Here is a 22,968-nt window from a genome sequence, read left to right on the forward strand (position 1 = left end):
AATTTATTCTAAGAACATACAGTTGCACGAGCCGTATTAGATATAACCAACTATGGATATTTGTGATAGTTTTCTTCATGATAAAACCCATTTTAGCAACTGTTGTGGGGGTGGAGTGCTGAGCTTGCTTTTTGCCACTGAGTAGTTCTGTTGGTTCTCAGACATCATCCCAGATCATTAGGGACACATAGGGTAAAGGTGTTACAGTCGTACCTTGGAAGTCGAATGGAATCCGTTCCGGAAGTCCGTTTGACTTCCAAAACGTTCGGAAACCAAAGCACAGCTTCTGATTGGCTGCAGGAAGCTCCTGCAGCCAATTGGAAGCCACGGAAGCCCCATCGGACATTTGGCTTCTAAAAATTGTTTGCAAACTGGAACAGTCACTTCTGGGTTTGCAGCATTCGGGAGCCAAAACGTTCAAGAAGTAAGCTGCTCAAAAACCAAGGTACGACTGTATTTCTTATTTTTGCTAACCAAATCTCAAATCACACTTGGCTTGACTATTAACTAAGCTTGGCAGCAGATCTGTGGATAGCTCACCATAAAGTCCTCATAGAGGGAGTTGCTTTGAGTAGTTATTATTACTCAAATGGCATCAAAGGTGAGTTGTAATAGTCACTCAAAACAGCTCCCTGTAAACTGTCATTGGCTCTGCCACCAGCTGCCAGTGAGGAGTTCCCAAGTGTTAAGGTGTAAAATTTAAGCCTTTCTGATGTTCAGTTACAAGCATCAACACAGTATTGTAATAAGGCAACGAAACAAAAAATTGCACAAGGTATTCATCATACCTGTTAAAAATAAAAAACAATAATTACTTAGGGTTTACTTATGAAGCTCCCACTCACACAGGCTTTGTGACCCATTTGCGGGTCACAAGCCACAAGTTGGAAAATGCTGCTGTAGAGAACATAGAAGAAGCATGGTCTTTTCTCCAGAGAGCTTACAGTCTACATAAAACAGAGTTGCAGAATCACAGAATTGTAGAGTTGGAAGGGACCCATGAGGATCATCTAGTCCAACCCCCTGCAGTGCAGGAATCTTTTAGCCCAATTTGGGACTCGAACCCACAACCCTGAGATTAAGACTCTCATGTTCTACCAACTGAACTATCCCAGGTGCTTACAAACAGCAACAGAGATGAGGAGATTCTGGGGGTTGGCCAAGTTGTCATGAGATTTCATTCGGCATTGATGCCCATATATCACATTTTAAGTCTATCTTTGCAACTTTGAAGAAACTTGCTTTCACTTTAAATATGAGTTGTAGATTTCCTTAAGATTCTGCACCTCACACTCATTTCCATACTTCAGCAATGCTGTAGATTTGCAAAATACACACCATCCTGGGTTTGTCTGGCCAGCCATATTTGAGTGTCAAAATCCTCAGGATACGAGCGTCAAACAAATGTGCAGAAGTCCATATCTGAGGTATCTATTGTTGGGTGGTACTGTTTTATTCTTCAGGCATGGGAATCGTGTGCAAATGCTCTCACCCATCATATTCTCATTTCATCTTACAAAACTATCATGTCAGAGAGAGTCAGACATGAGTCTTTGGATCCACAGGTCTTGGGTGTGGAGGGGAATTTTACGTGGGGCACACATTCATTCCCCTGCCTTCAATATGAAACAATTCAGGACAGCAAGATCTTATCAGGTGGGGCTAATCCTGGACTCCTTAAGGAACAGATGGGGAATCTGTGGCCCTCTGTATATTGGACTGCAGCTCTTAAGGTCCCTGGCTGTTGACCATATTGTGTGAGAATGATGGGAAATTGAATGCAATAATATCTGGCGGACTATCAGTTCCCCATTCCTGCTTTAGAGTATCTGCTTATGCTAGGCATGATTGTTGTGTTTAGCTTTAGAATGGTGTCTCTTCCCAAATGACTGTCTTCTCCTTCTTCCCCCAGGCCTGGAAATGGAGTCATCTCCCCAACAGCTGCAGACAAAAGCTTACGTCCGGCAGTTCCAAGTTATTGACAATCAGAACCTGCTCTTTGAGCTCTCTCACAAGCTGGAGTCAAACAGCCAATGAGGCAGCTGCCCACAGGGCAGGTGTCACTAGCAAAGAATGTTTACTCTGCGCAATACTCGAGCACTTTTTGGATGTACAGGGGTTCCTCCTTAGGGTCTGACCCTGTTGGGAGAGGAGAGCACGGAGTCGCCAAATGGCAGGGATGGCCAAGCTTGGTCGGGGTGTCCCGTCCAAGAAATCCTGGTGACTGAGGTGCAACATCAAAACGGCACCTCGCCTTCCTACGGTTTGAGCTTGGGACACAATTCACCACAGAGTTCTCCTGCCAGGGCTGGCCCCGAGATAATCTTGATGCCAGAGATTGAAAATCTAACTAGCACCTTCCTGTCCCCTCGTCCCTCCCCCAGCAGTAAAAAAGCAAACAACTATTTAAGTAACCGAAAATTGTGCTGCTCTTTTAACCGTGCCCCCCAAATCTACTGCCTTTGCCCATTGGCAGAGCTCTCTTGGTCTCCTGTGTGAGCTTCATTTAAGGGAAGGGAGACTCCGCCAGAGCATCCCGTGAGTGGGACTTGCGCAGAAGAATCTCCCAGGGAGTATTGGGGCCCCTTATCCTCCATCTGTCAGTTTCCCTCTCCGCCACCTGGAACGGCGCTCCAAATCGGTTGCCTGAGGTGACTATCTCACTTTGCTTCACGGCAGAGTGTAGAGAAGTTTGGAGGACTGAACCCAAAATGGCCCGAGCGGATGGAACAGTGTTTTGTGGAGGAGGTCAAGACAAAGCAGGACATCTTGACTTGCTTGTGGGACAACTCACACTAGCGGCCAATGCCCTTTCTGGCAGTTTCCCTCCCCACTATAACCATAATCGAACAAGTCCTTGAAAACAAACAGTTTCTGAATCAGAAAAATAAGCTTCCGGTCTCATGAGTCGGACATAGTACAGTTGCCAGAGGCAGTGTGTGCAGAAACGTCAAGAAATGTCAGTTTGCTACCTTTCATTTCTCCTATTACACTACTCTTTATCAGTGGGCATTTTTATTTATGTATTAGAAAGGTTTGATGTGGAAACATTATTATTATTATTATTATTAAGAATAATTCACAGGAGACTCTCAAAAGTATTTTTTTGGTTCTGTTCTCACAGAACGTTGCTTTGTTTTTAAAAAGCTGGTCCAGGTAAACTGAAGTGGGAAAATGTTTTCCCCTGGTGTTCTTAAAATTCAGTTTTGATTGGCTGTGACGGATAAGACAGTATTCAACGATTTCCATTCTTTGGGATCTAAGCTACAGGAACTTAAAACACCAAAATTATAAGGCTGTCGTAGTTCCTTATTGGGGCAGAGCCAGTGCGGTACAGTGGTTAGAGTGTGGGAGGCCAGGGTTTGAATTTCCACTCAGGCTCACTCAGTGACTTTGGGTCAGTTACTGTCTCTCAGCCTAACCTTCCTCCCAGGGCTGTTTGTTGTGAGGATAAAATGGGGAGGGGAGAACCACCACCTTGAGCTCGCTACAAACTTAACTGGCCTAAAAGTCATTTCAGGCCCCCACAGTACTGCAGTTCTCTGACGGGGACTTAGGGCTAAAGATTTGCCTTAACAAAGAACCCTCGTCACTTTCACCAAACTACAATTCCCAGGATTCTTTGTGGGAAGCCATGACAGTTTTAATCGTAGTCTAGATATACAGAGTTTCTGGTTTTGGCTGCTGTCCAAATGTTTTTTACATCTCTTTGTGTTGAATAAATTTATTTTTAGGTAGGTTATTTTTGGGGAGGGGTGTTGGCAAGAAACCAATTGTCTCTTCCTCTTGAACTGGGCTCTAGATATAGGTCACTCTTGAGTCCTGGGATGTGTCCTTCAGCAACTTCGAAGAGCCTTGGAGGGGCAGGGAGATTTCCATCTCAGGATCGGATAGTGGGGTTTCCCCTCTCTATATTATCACAGGGACATTCACAATAACACTTAACTATATTGTCCCTTGTTATTCACACAGTTTTGATGGTTACACAGTGATAAAACAATTTTTGTTCTCACTTCTCCAAAGTGCCTTTAAAGGATGCAATGTGTTGATTTCAATCTATCTTCACGTTAATCTGGAATAAACTATTGAGATTGATACAAGACTGGGGAAGATTTCCATAAACTTTTATGGAAACAGCATGTTGGAAGAGGGATGATCTTTTTCTGTACTTCCCCTCCAATTGTGTGAACAAAAAGTTGATTTGAAGTGTACTGTACGAATAAGGTCAAGTGACCTCAAAGAAAGACTTCAGTTCTCAAAAGTGTTGAATTTAATCCATGCTGGTAATTGTGAGATCAGAACCAGAGATACTATTTATTTTGGATTATTTAATCTGGGACAACTGGATAGAATTTAGTGGACCCTCCCAATAGGTTTTAACCAACTTTCTGTGACACAGATTGCCAAACACACATATAGCCCAGCCCTTCCCCCACAGAGAATTTGTAATCCACCCTACAGTTAATTATGAGGGTCAGCAGTGGGTTGCAGTGGGATAGTCCTGCTATCTTGCAAAAGTACTGAACCTCCTAGCATCTTTCAAGAAACACAGGTGAATTATTTATCTTCGTTATACTTGGAGCAAAGCAACTAAAAAGTTGCTTTGAACTTAGGGAACCCCTGTGATGCCAAGTAAAAACTCTGGGTCTTGCCCTATAACTTCTGCATGGAAGAATCATATCTCAGGGCTACGTCCCAAAAGCTGTGTGTTCCCCCTGGAATTTGTTTCCAGTGCCATGATCTAATCCTGGAAATGTGAAGTAATAATAAGAATGCCTCTGAGCCAGTCCAGAGTGCATTGTCCACACTACTGAATAACCACAGCCCATTCCCACACATTTCTTGATTAGGGGGCAGGGATTTCAGGTCAAGAGAGAAAGGTGCCTGCTTCTCTTTTTAGAAATGAACTGCTTTCCCTACCATGTTTCTAACAGCTTTAATATTATTCAAAAATTGATATCAAAGCGCAGGTGTTGTAAAGAATTTCTCTCGTTTTTTTTAAAAAATGGCTTTTCTCTTTGCTGACCTCCTCCCTTTCTCTTTGATAAGGGTTGTTTTTATTTGTGTGTCTTTGGGGGGGGGGTTGCCTCTTTTGCAGGGGTGAGGAACCTGTGGCAATCCGGATGTTTCTGAGCTTCATCTCCTATATATCATTGTTGCTGGCCATGTTGGCTGGGGCTGATGGGGTTCCAGCAACATCAGGAAAACACCAGGTTCCCCATACCTGATCTAGTGGCTTTCTGTTCAGGGACTTTTCGTTTCAGGGTCTCTCGCTTTTGTCTATATTTCTTTTTCTCTCTCCCGGTGAGAGTTTCAGGTCCTTATGCGAGGATGTGTATATATTTATATATATTTTTAACAAGACACTCTTGAATTGTACATTTATTTTTTAAAGAAGAGCCTTGTATCATTGGGCAATTGTACAGTGAATTTTCTACTGTTGGAATGAGGGGATCGCTTGCCTACACATATAACCCTACAAGCTTCCGCGAGGTGGAATGTAAGATGTATTGTGTTGTTCTGGGGAAGCTTAGGGGTTTTTTGGGGGAGGTCTGGCTGTTGTTGATATTATTATTATTAATAATTATTGTTGTTATTGTTTTGGTACTGCAGCACTTGGGTAAGAAGCCAATGGTGGAAATAAATAATTGTGAAAAATAAAATCAGTGGTCGGCTTTTATACAGATTATTAGGTAAAATTCTTTTATACAGTGCCATCAATGTATGTGGCTCTGCACACAAGGCATACAATCTAAAAAAACAGATACAATAAAAATGAGTAGTTTAAAATGCAAAATTCAGTGGAATGCAGTGAGCTGGCAGCAATATTGTGACTTCTTCATATGAAATGTGAGTGAACGATGGCAATTTCAGACAGGTAAACTTCTAACGTGGAAGCAACCCGTGTTGATAATAGAGCATCTTTCGTATAAATAAATCTGTCTGAATTTGAGAGTGAAACTAGCTTCTGGTTTTAACCCAGAAAAGGAACTATACCTAGGTATCACCGCTGTGCTTCTAAGAGCACAAAGCCCCTCAGTGTGAGAACAACCCCAGCACAACAGGAAATCCTCCTGCTTGCAACTATGGGCTTTTAACCAAGGCCTCTGTCCTCCAGCATTTCACAGATGCAAACGGGGCATGCTAGCAACACTCCTATTCTCATACCAAGACCAGTCTGCTGCATTCATTCATTCAACAGCCCGTCTTTCATTGTTTCAGTAATCATGATGATGCTTATTCTACAATCTGTTATCAACAGATTGCATAGACAAATGCATAGAATTGTGGAGTTGGTAGGGGGCTTGAGGGTCATTTAGTCCAGCCCCCAGCAATGCAGGAATCTTTTGCCCAACCCACAAGCCTTGAGATCAAGAGTTTCATGTTCCGCCGACTGAGCCAGCCCAGCTGCTACTAAGTGGGGAAAAAAGAGGCTTCATTCAGCAGATATGCACTGGAGGGCGGCAAAACACACACACACATCCCATATGCAGTCGAAATTTACTGTAATTTACAGGCTACAGATGAAGACTTCAGAAAGTCTCTGGGCACAAAGTAATGGGCAGTATAACACCCGCTGTATTATACAAAATATAAGGCACCTTTTAGGGGCTGCATAGCCGCTTTTCGGGGACGTTATCGGGCGATCTTTGAGATCCCTATGATTTCATAATTCTTGTTGTACATCGGCGTGGCTACTTCGATGTGGTGAGATGCTTCTAATTTACACAACGCCTCCGGACTACATTGCAGGGTTGTCGTGAGCCACCTTCCCTGCCTAATCCTGCAAGGGCTTTCAACCTGCAAAGTGGAAAACAATCCAGAATTGCCGCAAAGCCCCGTCCAACATCCATCCCCCTACAGTTTAAAACGGTGGGCTGCGTCGTGCATTGCACAGCTCTTGCAAACTCACAAGTTATCAGCCTAAACCTGCCGCTATCCTCCTTTGCTGGGCCTGACGAGATATTGGGGTGGGGGAGAGAAATCCCCTTCACGGGCGCTGGAATTACGAGTCTGAAAGTTGCGAGTCTTGTGGTTTCGTGTTTCCAGTGTCCTTCCCAACATGGCCGAGCTCGGCACCGATTCTGCTCAGGCCTCTTGGACCTTCTTAATATGGCGACCCACGCACCCACCCAGCCTCACTTCCTCCCACCTACTCCAAACGGGAAAAGGCGGAGCCACGTTGCGCGTGCGCGTTGGCCCCGGGGAGTGCTCTTCGACGCCATTTTGCGTGGCCGCCGGGCGGGCACACGGCTGTTTCCGGGTTGCAGGCCCCGGAGCAGAGAGAGAAAGAGAGAGAGAAGACCAGAGAGGCAGAAGAGCTTGTGGGTAAGCGAAGAGGGCTGCGAAATCCACAACGAGGGGCGGCTGGTTGGGTGTGGGATACGTGGCCTCCTTGAGAACCCCTTGGCTGAGTGGTTGGGTGGGTGGGCGGGCTGCGCTTTGACATTTGACCCGTGTTCCTGCGGAGGTCACGGGGCTGGGGAGTGGGCGAGCCGGGGCGGGGTGGAGAGAGAGGGCTCGGCGGTGAGGGGCCAAAGGGATGGCGGGAGGAGGGAGCACAGCAGGAGGGACTGGGAACAGGGGGGAGAAGAGGGGTGGGCCCCATTGGCCTGTTGTTGAAGGGGGTGGGCGATTTGGTAGGAGCCCCTGGGCGCTGGGGGAGGTGAGGGGGAAGAAGAGGGGTTTCTGGGGTGAGCAAAGGTGAGAGGATACTTTGATTCGTTGACCAGGAGAAATTTAGTATAAAGAAAGGGGCCTGGAAAGAGGAGGAGGAGAGATTGGAAAATTGTATTTAGATTTTATTTTCCCCTAGTGTCGCCGCTTGTTTAGGTACTGGGGTTATTTCAAGCCAGCGGTTGGGAAAGAGGAGTTGGGGGGGGGGAGAGACCCTTGGTGTGTGTACAGGCTGGGGATATTGGGAGGGTTACGCCTGCGAGAATTTATGGGGAGAGGTGGGTCAAGAGCATTGCGGGGCTTGGTTAGCCCGGTTTGAAATACTGTAGTTGGTATTGAGCAGGTGCTTTCCGGGGAAGGGGTGTGTTGCAGCGCCAGAGGTTTTTGTCTGCGGGTGGTTGAGGATTTAGACATAAGCTGAACAGGTGAAGCTGATAAACATGTGGTGGCTTATGTATCTGGGTGATACATTGAGGGTGAATAAAATGGGAGCAGGTGACAAACTGTCAGGAGGGAGGGAGGTTTACATAAGCTGCTGTGAATTTTGTGAGGGCTATATACATTATATACTTCGCTGCTGAAATGGTGGCATGGTGAAGTATCTGTGGAAGGGGGCTAGGTTATTTATAGGGTGAGTGAGGGTGTGGCATTGAGGAAACTGCCCTTTTTCTTCCTTATTCTTCTAAGTTGCTGGAAGTTGAGGGTCAGACACAACAAGAACAAGTGGCGAGGATATGGGTTTCTTTGGGGTGTCACCCATAATATTTTGTTCTTAAGCTCCAAATGAGGTACTCAAAACTTAGATGTGCACAAAGATTGAGGGAGTTTTAGTACGTCCTCTGAATATGAGCTGAATGCGCTTGGGATCTGACATGCTTACAGGTAAACTGCATCTGCTTAATTCCCAAAGTCCTCTATTCCTTTTTGCTCTCTTCCAAACCAGGGCCTCTTCCGGATTATATGTTGTCTTTCCCTTTGCTGTAAATGGCCTTTTGGGCATATGCTGGGTGTGGTCACCTTTTCGTTCCTCCTTCAGAGGTATGTGTTGTCAGTCAGTGAATAACTTTAGTTCAAGGAACTGTGCACTCACCTTTCTGCAGGTGGAGTTGCCTTCCTCAGTCGCTTTTCTTAGAATGTTATCAGCGCTTGTCTAACTGTAGTATTTGTTCACTAAATGTGTGGTTCTCAAAACTCTCAACATACTTGGAAGTGGAGAGTGCAGAAATACCTGCAAGTTAGGTGGGGTGGGATTATGTATTAAGACAGCGTGCTGGCATACAGCTTTCTTTCTGAACAGTTGTTTGCATATACCTTTTCCCCATAGAGCTTTCTCTTTCCATTAGATTCCTCCTTCATTGCAGTCTTTGCTCATGTTCTGCTTCGGTTCTATGATGGCCTGCTGGAGTAAAATGATGGATTTGGACAATTTATAATTTTTCAGCTTCCCTATATTCTAAATTGGATATGGTCCTTGGCTTTGCAAAGCATTGTGCATTTTAAGACTGCAGTGTAACTTGTTCCTGCTGCGGTCAACATTGCATGGCACTCCTGGTTTGCATGTCTTGCCCTCTTAAATGTGTTGCTATTTGCATGCCTGTGATGGGTAACTGTCATTCCAAAATGTGTGGAACCTTCTTTGAAGTTTTATAAAACAAGACAGATTGCACAGTTATCTGTCAGGGATTACTTTTGGTACAGGATACCCTGTAAACATGAGAAGGCTCTACTGCAGAGATGGGGAATCCAGTGCTTTCTAGACGTTGTTGGACTCTCTAATTCCCATTAGCCCCAGTCAAATTGGTCTGTAGTTGGGGAGGATGGGAGCTGTAGTCATGAAAAGCATCAGGAAGGCTCTATGTTCCCTGTTCTGCCCACCTGGATAATCTAGTTTGGTCCCAATTCTGGGTTTGATTCTAGTACCCGCCTGACAGAGTATTGCTGTTTGTTCTTGTGCTGGCCTGACCAGTGACAGGGCCTTTTCAGACCCTGGAATGCCCTCCTTAGTGAGGTGTGTTCTCTCTCATTATTGATGTTCACGAGAAATTTAAAAAAAATTCTGTTTACCAAAGCATTTGATGACAGAAGGAAACTGTTGCTGACAACCCTGATCACTGATTTGTGAATGTTTTTAACTTTTAAAGAATGTTTTTAAACTGCTTTTAGATTTTAAAAATATGTTTTGCCATTACTGTGTCAGCTGTCCTGGGATGTAAATCCAATAAATAAAATAAATATTGGTGCCAGTTCTGGAATGATGCATGTGTTTCTTTTCTGAGCAGTAACTACAATATCTTCTTTCTACATGCTGCTTTCTCTGCCTGTAGTCTTGGCCTTTCCATTTCCCATCTTCCAAAATCTGTTGTTATATAGAGATGCTAGTCCTCCTTGTTTCTGATTATAGTAGGCGGAAGAGTGGAGCAAGAGACAGGCCTCAAGGTGATTAAACTTGATTGTGGGGTTCTGGCCAGTGTAATTGGTACAAGACTGAGAAGGGAGGCCAATTATTCCAACAGGTCTTTAGGAACTGACTGGAAAAAGGGCTCATGCTGTGATGTTTTGTTTTCTTCCTCCTCTTCTTGTTAGCTATATTTCCAAATATATCTTTTTGTAGTGTTTCAATTCTGTAAGTGTTTAATTACTTTCAATGCCCCTATTTTCTATGTTTTATCCTGTTTTATATGTAAGGCATCTGGGGAAGAGGCAGGATAATAATAAGAAGAAATACTGTGGGAAGGATCAATTGGATAGGGTCATTTCAACATTACTTCATTGATACATTACTTTATTTATGGAAAGGTAGATTGGCTCCAGTAATTTTTAAAGTAGGGGTCAATAAATTTGTGGCCTTCTATATGCTGTTCACCTTATAGTATGGCCAGCGACCAGGGATGATGGGATTTGTAGTGCAGCAACATCTGGAAGGCCACAGGTTCCCCCACCCCGGTTTTAAGGACCCCTGACTTGATTACGTTTGCCATGCCACTCACAGTCTCTGTTTCCCCTATGATAAGGTAAAGGTAAAGGACACCTGGATGGTTAAGTCCAGTCAAAGGTGACTATGGGGTTGCAGTGCTCATCTTGCTTTCAGGCTGAGGGAACCGGCATTTGTCCACAGACAGTTTTCTGGGTCATCTGGCCAGCATGACGCTTCTGGTGCAACGGAACACTGTGACAGAAACCAGAGCACACGGAAACACTGTTTACCTTCCTGCCACAGCAGTACCTGTTTATCTACTTGCACTGTTGTGCTTTCAAACTGCTAGGTAGGTTGGCAAAAGCTGGGACAGAGCAATGGGAGCTCACTCTGTTGTGTGGATTCGAACTGCCAACCTTCTGATCAGCAAGCCCAAGAGGCTCAGTGGTTTAGACCACAGCGCCATCCGTGTCCCCTGTATAAGTCTGCTTCCCCTATATGCAATATGGGAATATTGATGATGTTTTTGGAGATAGCTAAATTATATAGGCATATAATACATAAAAATGTGCTTCCTGGAGAAAAAGTTTATTAAATACCATTTTGGCTGGTATTGGATGATATTCAGTGCTCGTGCTACTCAGAGTAGACCCATTGAAGTTAATGTATGTGACTGGTTCATTAATTTTAACGGGGCTAATCTCACCCAGAACTTAGTTGAATACAACTCATTTTATCCATTCAATATGTTGCTAATTGGATTTATAAAATAGTTCATTTTTAGAAGAAGAAAAAATCTGTGGAAAAATATAGCTGTTTCCGTGGAATTATCCACCCCAAAGTAGTGCATTAAATAAGCTTGGGTTGTTTGCTGTATTAAGTGTGCATACAGCAGAATTGTAACTTATGAATGCCTGAGGGATGTTAGCTTTGCATGAGGTACCTGTAAAATATTACACCAATCTACCTCTTCAAATTGTACAGCTTGCTGTACACCTTCCCCCTTGTAATGGCTCGGGGCGGATAACGGTACTTGACACGAAATCAGGTGAAACCAACAAAACAATATTCTCACTAAACCAGTGGCTTTCATATTATGTTCTGGGGAGCCCTGGGTTTCCTTGGAAGCTTATAGCAGAGATTCCTCAAAGAGTAAATCAAGACTAGCAGACAGGCTTCCCCGAAAGGCAGCTTACCAACCACTGCTGATTGTCCGTCCCTTAATACACATCTGCAGGTGAGTGTTGGGTGTGTTCCAGGCGCTCTCCTACAATGAAGTCCGACAAGCCTGGGAAGTGCTTTCGTGGACTGAGGATCTGCCTTGATCATCTTCCAATCCTCTGCAATGTGCAAGGTTTCTTGGGGGAATGGTGGGAGACAGGGCAGTGTGGAAGTGATTTACAGAGAGGTAGAAAGCTTGCTAACTACTACATTGAGCCAGAACTAGCATTGATTATACCAACAAAAAACTAGCCCTCAAATAAGACTCCTGTAGTACTTTCCATCTCTTACTACATAATGTTTCATGCGCTAGAGCCTACATCATTGGATACAGAAGAGGCTTTCTGCATTGTGGATAATAGTCATTTATGTAAAGGTATGCATAGGGAACAGTCGGCTTACAGTATAAGGTGATTTCTAGGTGGCTTTCTTTTAAAATAGCTGTGGTGCCTAGAAAATAATATGTTGCTCTTAGGTAAAGCTCAAGTAAACGGTGGAGCTGGAGAAGGTGAAAATCCTGATGAAACCTCTGGAGCAGCTCCTTACCATGAATCTAAATTAGAAATAAGTCATTATTGAGGTGTATTAGGTGAGGCGGATGGTAACTTTTCAGGAAGCACTGTTGTATGTCAACCGTAACAAGTTTGCATGGTGTAGTGATGTTTGTGCTCATTTATCCACGAATGTACCAGTAACGGTAGCTGTGCATGAGGATTAAGCACAACAGTTCCGTGGTGGTATGAGCTGTTCTGTGTGGAATGATCATGATTGCCTGAAATCCATCCACATGGCCATCTAGGCATGTCATGATTCAGTATGTATGAAGGTCGTTATGGTTCTTCTTAGGAATTTCCGAATGTTACCCTCCTTTATAGCACTGATTTTCGCAACCCCTGGCCTATGAATTTTTGGTACCAGACAAAAAGTGTCAAAGGGTTTTTTGTGGAGTTGTAATCATAGTGCTGCCTCGTATTGGTAGACAAAATCCTTAAGAGCGATGGTAATTTTGGGCTCATGCCTGAGACTGAGGGCAGTCTATGTAACAGTCTAGTCTGGGATTATGTTGATGGGTTTGGATCACTGAGTAGCTGTGTGCGAGGGAAATGAATTCACAGGTTGTGATAGAGTGACTCAAGGTCACCACACACCTATGATATGTCAGGTTTAGGGTGGAAGGATGGGCCACAAAGCCATATAAGTGCTCTTCTCGAGTAAATTGTGTGGCTTGATAGGTTAATGTTATTTAGAGCATTTTGATTCCTTTGGCGCTTTCTCAAGTTTTAATCAATCTCCTTCTTGAGGAATATGAAGTGGATGTTGCATTTTCCCCTGTGTTTGAATATATAATGATGACATCAGAATAAATTGAGTAAATTGATCCACTGAAGTGTGTACATCTGGCTAGCATCCTTTATTGTAAGGATAGATTTAGTTCTTATAATAACAAGTATGAACAGCACTGACTGGTTGCATTTCTTCCCTGTTCTGTAATTGTGGGAGAAGGCGTCATTATTTGAATTATTTCAGTTTAACAACTGCTAGTGTAGTTTAATTCCTGTTCATTTCAGGGGAAAACCCACTATATACTTATCCTAGGACTTGGGAATGCTGCCAGGGACTGCATTTTTATTCTCTGATATCAAAAAGTATGTGCCTTCACACTTAAGGTTGGACACCTTCTCCGTGTGCTGGCTTTTCACAGGTGTGGAGCTTTTATGACCGAGTATTCAACCTTTTCTCCTCTCCTTACGTTCTGAAATATACAGTCTGCAAAGTGCGCTTTCTGAGATTGGGTCAACAAATGTGGCAGAATAAGGTGAACTTTTCCACTTCAGAATGCTGGTGGGGATAACATTTTTTTTAATGCTTCCCCCTGTGTGAAACAACACCCACTCCCTGGAAATAGAAAACAAGCAAATTTTTTAGCCTAGCTCTTTGCTTGCTATTCTGTTTTTATATTTTCAGGGATCTTTTCCCTTAGGAGAGCATAAAAAATGTGACACATGCCCATACACCGCACACAAGATACCTGCTGTCCATTCTACTGAATGAATAAAGGAGGGAAGCGGGAGCATGGATTTCTGTTTGAAGAACATGTCCTTGTACCTTGGAACAGTTATTTAAATGTTATCAGAGTATAAAAAGATAAGTCTGCTCTGCCCCTTTTCAGGGTCCACCATAGAGAGGAAGCGATAGCATCATCTTCTTCAGAAAACCAAATGGAGGAAGGCCTTGCTTGACTGAACACAAGCAGCCTTGTGAGGAATACATTCCTGCGTATAAAGAATGCTTAAGCAGAAATTCTGTGCACATCGTAATCCATGCAGAAGTATCTAGCACCGTTTATATTCCTGCCAAAGGTAGTGTGGGAAATGAACGTGTATAACTAATGTTTGAAAAATCTGTCCTATTCTGTAGATTCCTTGTAGATCTTGGAAAGAGTCTTAAGGTAAAATACGGAAACGGTGTGAAGGAGCAAAAATATTAGAAGTGAGCGAGCCAGCTTGTTTGCTCCGTTTTGTTGCTGCCCTAACATTTTGTGTAAAAGGAGACTAGGCAACAAATAGCACTAAAATTGGAGTGGGTGGAGGCAGCAGGTGCTACTTCCTTGAAGTGTTCCCCCTTTCCCCTCAGTATTTGGTTTAGGGTGTTCCTTGCAAGATGCTGTGGGTTTTGGCACCTGCATCCCAAAGTCCCCATTTGACCTTTCTCAGGCCATGCTTGAGAAGCCGTGTCTGTTCATGCGGCGCCTCTCCCAGCCCGTGGCAATGTTGCCAATCCAATCATCCCTTTGTGTCGCAAGCTGATTCAATTTAAGCCACGGCGGTGCCCTACTTGGCGTGTTCAGATCAATGTGAGAGCTTTCTCTTGGGCCCTGCTACCTTAGCTTGTCTCCTACAGCACTTCCATCATGGGCTGGTTTTGTCTTCCGGCTTGGAAGGCCCATATCCCACATGTTTCTAGCATTTCAGGTCTGTAGGTCAGCCTTCCAAAAAATAAAGTAAAATGGTGTGTTTTTAAGAAATGCCAGATGGCCCCCACACTTGTCCCTAGATGTTACAAGGCAGTTTCAGGTAAGGATCCAGTCAGTTACTCGCCCTGGGCAGGAGGTTAATAGGAAGACTGCTATGACCTATTCATGTCTTCTAAGTGTTTTTGTGGCTCTTATTATGCAGTTGTAAGAAATTTGCCTCAACTGTCCATTCAGATAGCATTCTTAACACTCTCCATACCACAGGCTTTGGGGGAGAAGGTCAGTGATATGTTAAAGTACTATAATGTGTGTTGATTTTGATAATTGTACTTCACCTTATTAATGCTGCTCCTTTTACTGGTTTGCATATGTACTAATTACATTACCACCACTGTTTCCTGGCCTTGTTGTAGCTGCAGTGTTCTTAAAAGAATTGTTAGCATGTGCCTGGACTACAGGATTGGTACCTGGGGAGGAGGGATGTGTACCCTGTTCAAATATTTGAGATACGGCAGGAGCAGATATGGCAGTGGGGGGCAGACAAGCCATTCCAGGGAAGGGGAGATCAGAGACATAAAAGTTGCCCGCTTTCCACTACCTCCCCCACCCCCTTGAGTTACCCTATCAACAGATGTTGCTGTTAAATCCCATCATTACAGTCGTACCTTGGAAGTTGAACGGAATCTGTTCCGGAAGTCCGTTTGACTTCCAAAAAGTTCGGAAACTAAAGCGCGGCTTCTGATTGGCTGCAGGAAGTTCCTGCAGCCAATCAGAAACCACCGAGGCCCTGTCAGACGTTCAGCTTCCAAAAGAACGTTCGCAAAGCAGAACTGTCACTTCCGGGTTTTGATCGTTTGGGAGCCAAAACGTTTGACAACTAGGCTGTTCGACTTCCAAGATACGACTGTAATATTATTATTATTATTATTATTATTATTATTATTATTATTATTATTTATTATTATGAGCAGCAGCTAATAAAGAACATAACATTTTCTAAGCAATGTACAGATGACAAAAAGATAAGACCCAGGCCAAAGCTTCTCAACGTTAAAGGAAAAAGGAACAGAAGAGAAAAAGAAAGCAATGGAGTTTATATATGGGATCAGCTTGGTCCAGGAGATGGGGGCATATGAAATCTCCAGTGGCTCCTGTTCCCTGACCAGGAGCAGAGCCCAGGGCATGCCTGCTTCTATCTAGCACTTGATCCTGGCATGAATTACCAAGGCATGGATAGACAAGCTGGACAGACTGGAGGGCTCAGGAGGGGCGTGTGATTCATAAGGATGTAGTCTTCCTCTCTAGGGTACCTGTGTTTGTACCTGGTGTGGAGCAGCAGTTTGGTAAATTCCCCTGAGGACATTCTCACCAAAGGTAGAAATACATTCCATTATGCTGACCACATTGCCAACATTTTGCAGAAGATGTTTTTACTATATGAGGTAATCTTACGGTGGTATAATGCCCCCCAATACTATTTTGAGCATAGCTCTTTCAGCCCTTACAGTATTATTGCAAATTCCCCCTGCAATCAGAGTCATTTGCGGCATCTCCTAGGTCACTTTCCCAACACTCTTTTAGGTCATGAGACACAAATGTTCTGTATCATTTAAATGTCCATCCTCTCATGTTAACAAACAACACTTGAAAGTACAAGCTGTTCAAAATCTTTTGAGAGTGAGGGCAGCTTGAGCCTTCATTTCTTGTTGTGATATAAAAGAGGTGGTTTGTTTCAACACCAGCCAATTACATCCCAGGGTTCCAAGTTTCTCCTGCAACACCCTTCCTCCAAGTGGCTCAGCGTTTCAAGTAAAATTCATTTAAATGATATAAACCTTTCCCCTACCCCAGCCATAACAATACTGAAGCCTGTTCTTATTAAAAAAGGGGGGGGGGGACATTTTCATCCTGTATTTGCATGCCCATTGAAAGAATAGCATCTATTGAAATTTCCATATTGTGCTTTTCTTCCATTTGAACCCATGCCTTTCATGTATCGCTAGTTATTAGGGATGTAGCCTGCCTTAACTCATTGGCTTCATAATACAGGTTAATTTTTGGTGTTCCCCAACCACCTGTTTTGCCTGTTGCATACAGATTAGATTTATTCACCCAAGTCTCTTTAGATCCAAATATTTCAATGGCCAAAATTTGGGCTGAAAAATTGAAAAGAGATAATAACTTAGGCAGACAAGACATATTTTTTTATGGAAGCAGTTTTTCCCAGTATGGCAAGATTAAAGGAGGTCCACCTTCTAAAATCACTTTTAATTTTTTTCTACCATCAGGGTGAAGTTGGCCAGAAATAGTTTCTTTAGGTTCTTGGTTACCCAAACTTCTGAATATTGTAAGTTTCATGACTGGTGCTTCCGTCAAAGCTATTGTCTCTTTGTGGAATACAGAGATGAGTTTCACAAATGACACAGTACAATATATTTGTAACTGTTCCATGCTAATACCTGGATTTTTTATAAGTCACTTCAAATATAGGCTGCGAGAGGGTATGCAGCTGGGATTAAAGCAAAATTTCTGTTGCCGTTGCCGTTTTGCTGCCTGGTGACTGAGGCAGAGAGAAAGGACTTGATGAGCTCATGGTAGATGTAGAATTTTGTTTGGGGACATCATGGCACATAGTTTAGTCCCTTAGTCCCCATGCAACACCAGCTCCTGAGGGGGGAAGTTCTGTCATTGAGGACTGTCAGTGGGATAGCTCTTGGCATGTCATCGATGTCCAAATGTGTTGTTTTAAGTGACATTCAGAGGATGCTCTTGGCTGATCTTGGTAAGGTATAGGAAAGGCATAATCTGCTGGCCCAGTCCCTTAGCTGAGTGCCTTTATGGGTAGTCTCACCCTGTGCTTTCAGACCACAGTTAGCATTGTTAAGAGGTGTTAGCAGTTTGGGGAATTGGGAGTGCTTGGGCGAATAGCGAGCACTAGGAAGAGGTTAAAGCAGGGGTAGGCAACCTAAGGCCCATGGGCAAACAAGCGGCCCACGGGGGTCATTTAACCAGCTCCTGAGCCGCCCCTGAACCGAGCCATCCACTCGGCAAGTCCCCACACGCTGCACTAAACTAGCGCAGCACGGGGACTCGCTTCCGCAGTGCTGGAAATTGCGTCTGTGCATGCTCAGATGCTGAAAATCGCGTCTGCACAGACGCAGATGCCAGAAATTGTGTCTGCACAGATGCAAACGCTGGAAATCGTGGCTGCGCGTGATCCGGCCTAGGCGAGGTTAACCTTCCTGACCCCTGGGTTAAAGCCTGCTCCCCATGTCTGAGAGATCACTTTTGCCATTTTGCTACTAGCTATTAAATAGCTGTTGATAGCTAAAAGAGAGAGGAGGCGTTTCACCAATACTGTACAGTTCTGCTGCGTTTATCACTCTCTCGCTGCTGCCATTCACAGAAAGTTGCATTGTGGGAGTAAACATGTTTGCTTGGTTCCGTTTAGGGCATATGAGGCACGCAAAAGGCGACCATCGTTAGGAAAGGAATTGTCAATATCGTAAATGCTGGGCAGAGAGAAAACAGCATCTTGTTTTTGCAATAATGAGGGCGATTATATCTGGCTCGCTGTGTTTCTGGGAAGTTAATGAGCCAGGGCATCTGTTATGGTTAAATCACTTCTATTCCCACAGTAGCAGTACTACAGCAAAATAAAAATAAAAAATAAAAATTCCAACACAAGTCACTAGTAAGCTTCAAAATGGTGGCATAGTATCTTGGGGGTCATCTTTGGCACCTTCAAGGCTGACCAGCACATTGTGATACAGGCATTTACGCATGTTCATTATGTGCGCAATTGCGCACATGCGCATCACACCAAACCCAGAAGTGACATGAAAATGTCACAAAAGGGGCAGAATGGAGTGTTTGTATACCTTTTCAATGGTGTTTCAAATATACACAACTTCACTCAGTGCTTTTTGTAAATTCTAAAGCCTTCCCCTCTAAATTCAGATCCTTCCCCTCCACCCCAGTAATCATGTGCACAATTTAATCCCCAAATTTTCACGAGCCAAAAGCAGAGGAGACTCAGGCAAGTTGCTCCACAGTTGCTTGATTCAGTGTTTTGCTTAGAAAAAAGTCAGTGTTCTACTACATACAGCAACTGAACCAATGGGACAAACTCCATCAGTCAATCAAGGGTTTTTCATGCTAGGCATAGCTTCGGCTATCTTTGCCAGCTTACATGTCTTGCAGCACATGCATTCCCAGAGACTGCGTGATTAATTGAGTGCTTGCTGCCTTTGGACCAGTCACTTCCCATCCTCCTCAGGTGACCATGCTTTGAAACTATCACACCGCCCCCATAACATTGTAGTCACATCATGGGCGTTGCGTCTTTGCATGCTTGTAAACCCAAGTGTGTGACTGCACACTGGGATGAGAGTCGGAACAGGAATGGAATCGGAGAGGCAGAGCTTCAGTAGATGAAACAAACTAAATTGTGTTCTCTGACTTCTTGATTGAAAGCTCCTATCTTGGGTATGTTTTATTTTCCCTCCAATTTTATTCCCTTTCAAGTAGTTGTGAAGATCTTTTAGTACTTCCATTGTACAATGCTATGAACTTTTTTTTAAAAAAAGGCATGACTGAGTGGTGGCAAATATCTAGCCTTGGCTGTACATTTCTCTGATTTGATTGCTTTCATACTGAATATGTTAGTATCTAGCATTTTTATTCCTAAATTGGAGAGCTGAGTAAATAAGGGGACCTGATATTCCAGGCAGAGAAAAGAAGCTCTGCAGGTTAGGTTAGACTGCCTGTCCTTTGGGCACCAGTAAGCTTGTAGACGTTGACCACAAGTAACGAGGCAGAGGATGCATAGATCCTGGTAGCATGAAATACTTTCAACAACAGCTGGTTGGGGCAAAGACGTCTGACAATGAATTGCCATTTGTTTAATCGGGATGCAGTTCTAATATCTAGCCTGTTCTAAACAATAAAAGGTAGAGGCGCCCGATTTGCAAACAAGTAGGGACGGGAAGAAGGAAAATAAGCAGTGGAATAGAAGCGTGTATATTCTTGTTGAGTATCGTCCAGCCAGCTTTAAGGGAGACCGACTTATAGGTCAAACAAAATATCACTGGTCCAAAGAAAAAAGGAAAAAAGGATTTACCTGACAATAGGGAGAGTGTTTCCATTTCATTAATGGTGTGAAACGTGGTGGCAGCACTTCTCCAGGTTGATATCTTCGAAGGCTGTCACTTTGCCAGAGTTTTTGGATGCTTGGCTGTGCCATCTCTTGTCAACTGCTGCTGTCTTACCAGGCAGAGCTGAGATTTCCAGTGATGACTTCTAGGCAGCCTGTCGCAGTTTAAGGAAGGTTGGCAAGTAACCACTAGACAAATTGTCTGTAGCAAGCAGGAGTCTTCCTTAGAAGACCAAGTAGGAAAACTTGAATGAAACACTTCTTCCTCCCCCTCCTTCTTTTTTTTTGGGGGGGGGACCACAAGTGACTAGCCCAGGGTGTGTGGAGGCAAACAGGCTGGCAAAACATCCAATGGGCTGGTGATTTTAATGACTTTACTTGCAAGTGCTGTTTAAGGGTAGCTTGTGAAACCGTCTTTGCAAACTTGGATTGTTTGCTGCGAGGTGCTATGTTGCATTGTGCTCCCCCCCCCCCGTGCATTTAATTGTCTGATCCTCTACAGTCCTTTGTTTGTCATTGCAGTACTTAGGGAAAGGACAGCAAAATGATTACAGTCATACCTCGGGTTGAATATGCTTCAGGTTGAGCGCTTTCGGGTTGTGCTCCGTGGCGACCCGGAAGTAACGAAACACGTTACTTCCGGGTTTCATCACTCGCGCATGTATAGGCGGTCAAAATGACGTCACGTGCATGCACAGGTGAATTGCGACCCGCGCAGACACACAGTCGTGGGTTGCATTAGCTTCAGGATACAAACAGGGCTCCAGAAAGGATCCCGTTCGCATCCTGAGGTACCACTGTATTTGAGAGGAAATGCTCCTGCCTGCCACATAGCCTCTTTCGTGAAAGTTGAAATTGGCGGTACCTAATATTTTCTGTTCCCTGGATATTTGAGGCCAGAGATAGGCAAGGTGGGTCCCTCCAGATGTGATAGTGGACTGTAGCTCCTATCAACCTCTGCCAGCGTGGCTGAGAGTTGTCGTCCAGCAACACCTGGAGGGCACCGCTTTGCTAATCTATGTTTTAGGGGAAATAGCTGATGCAAGCATCCTCTTTCACATCTCTGTATCCACGAAGGTTAGAAGCATTTCTTTAAAAACAAAGTTTTTTTCCAGGTTTGGAAACTGCAGGTGCCCTAGAGCATATCCAGAATAGATGTGTGTTCTTGCAGCTTCTGTTAATTTCACGTATGGGAAACGTTCTTGGTGGATCGTGCCTTTCGGCTGGGAAATGCCTACTTTCGCCTGCTCTTAGGGTGGTGGTGGAGATGCCTGGAGTTGCGGACTCACAAGCTTTTTTCATTCAGTATCGGACTTGCCTTTTAGCCAGTATTTTAAAAAGCTTCACACCTCCTCTGGCAGAGCTGGGGTTTGGCAAAGGTATCCGGTCTCTTAAGTACTATTATGGGTTGCCTTGCATGAGGGTTTCTGGGGAGCCAGCTTTCTTGGCAGCTCCTCTTTGGTTGGAGTTCATCAGAACTCCATTCCTCTGCTTTGCCTCGAGCTGCTGCAACTCCCTTCCTTGGACAGGCAGGTGCTGAAACCGGGTGCATTCCACTAGCATTAGACTGGCTTGTCTGTAATAGTTCTGACTGGTAATTTGATGTCATTGGGCTTGTGCTTCTGACAGGTATCAGCATTGTGTATCTAGGGTGAATCACACCACTTCTTCCTGTATCTGCTTCATCTGAAGTACTTCTGTGGTGACGTGGTGGCGGATGTTTCTGCCTGTCAGTCAGGTTATGCAGAGCCTGCTATAGCACTACCAGCTAACGCAGTGCTGTATTAAAACTGAACTCTTGTTCACTTTTCCAGGGTATAGGTTGGCCTGCACTTAGAAGTGTCAGAAGCATCCTTGCACATTCTTATTCCCAGTTATGGGATATGAACATGTCAAATTCTTTGAACCCCCCCCCCCCCGACTTCAAGTGCTTTCGATCCTGGGAATTTTCCAGGCTCACTTATTATAGTTGTGTTCACGAAATATATTCACCGGGGGGCGGTTTTCATTATGAGTCAATCTGCTCTACAAATCGAAACTAGTTTTATATCACTTAAATTGTCACGGCTTCCTTCGGAGAACTGTTGGAACGGTCGATTTGGGAGAGTGTTGAGTATGTTGTTAAGAGATCTTCAGTCTCTTCACAAGACTATAGTTGTCTGGGTGGTTCCTTGGTTGGGAACCGTGGCAGTTAAATGAGTTTCTTTCAGACCTGATTAAATTTGTGGTATACCTATGTTCAGAGTGTCACTTGTTAGGATGCTGTTTACTGTACTTTTCCGTCTATAAGATGCCCCCATGGATAAGACGCCCCATATTTTTGGGGACTCAATTTTCAGAAAATGGGGGGAGATTACACAGGGTTGTAGAGCTTTTTTGGGGGGGGGATTGCCATAAATTGCTCACCCGCATGTGTCACAGAATCCGCCTCCCGTCTGTCCCCTCGCCAGCAGAAGCTGCTGATTGCCCGCCCAGTTGCCACAGTGTCAGCCAATCAACACCACCCATTGATGCAGCAACCAATCACACACACAATAGCCACTAATAGATGCAGCAGCAACCAATCAAATGTCCACCCTATTCACTATCCATGTATAGGACGTCCCCAATTTTTTAGCATGATTTTTCAAGAAAAAAATATAGAAAAGTACGGTACCTTTGTATGAGAAAGGGTTTTAAAATAAATTAAGGAGAAAACTAGAAATCGGGGTACCATAGCTAAAATGCTGTATATCGTACAGAGGTGTGAGCACACTTGACTTCTACCTGCCACTCTTTTCCTTTATCCTTCCATTTTGTTGGCTAGTTCCATGGCTCATGCAAAAGATGATAGAGAGCATCTCAGAATGCCAGCAATGTTAAATGATCGCACAATATAAAAAGGTCCTTCCTTAATCTTATTTTGTGAACTGCCCTGAGACCTCTGGGTATAGGGCGTAGTGATGTTAAGTTCTCAAGAATATTCTCGATTAATGAGAATATTAGAGAATTTTCATTTAAAATAGGAGAACATTCATTTTAATGCAT

At 44.0% G+C, this 22,968-nt stretch overlaps 2 protein-coding genes and 1 long non-coding RNA gene across 6 annotated transcripts in view; 2 read left to right on the forward strand and 1 right to left on the reverse strand.

Moving 5' to 3' along the window:
- Positions 1 to 5,663, forward strand: part of RAPGEFL1 (Rap guanine nucleotide exchange factor like 1) — a 52,621-nt gene extending 46,958 nt beyond the window's left edge. Inside the window, exon 15 of the mRNA XM_083469808.1 lies at positions 1,913 to 5,663. Within this exon, the coding sequence (XP_083325934.1) occupies positions 1,913 to 2,037 (125 nt within the window). The 3' untranslated portion in view covers positions 2,038 to 5,663. The remainder of the gene's footprint in view (positions 1 to 1,912) is intronic.
- On the reverse strand, positions 3,295 to 7,100 carry LOC310690845. Its single transcript, XR_014518199.1, has 2 exons — positions 3,475 to 7,100; positions 3,295 to 3,426 (listed from the first exon to the last, which is right to left on the reverse strand). It is a non-coding gene; the product is annotated as an uncharacterized lncRNA (long non-coding RNA).
- A 98-nt stretch (positions 7,101 to 7,198) lies between these two features.
- WIPF2 (WAS/WASL interacting protein family member 2) overlaps positions 7,199 to 22,968 on the forward strand; it is a 31,148-nt gene continuing 15,378 nt past the window's right edge. Inside the window, exons 1-2 of one of the 4 annotated variants that reach the window (XM_083470037.1) lie at positions 7,219 to 7,329; positions 13,983 to 14,172. The gene's annotated coding sequence lies outside the window, so the exon portion shown is untranslated. Of the gene's footprint in view, positions 7,330 to 13,982; positions 14,173 to 14,249; positions 15,066 to 17,284; positions 19,275 to 22,968 lie in introns of those variants that run through there. The other 3 variants (XM_083470035.1, XM_083470038.1, XM_083470036.1) reach the window with 3 other exon arrangements.

Source organism: Podarcis liolepis (assembly GCF_965112155.1).
Source record: "Podarcis liolepis genome assembly, chromosome: 13".
NCBI classification, from domain to species: Eukaryota; Metazoa; Chordata; class Lepidosauria; order Squamata; family Lacertidae; genus Podarcis; species Podarcis liolepis.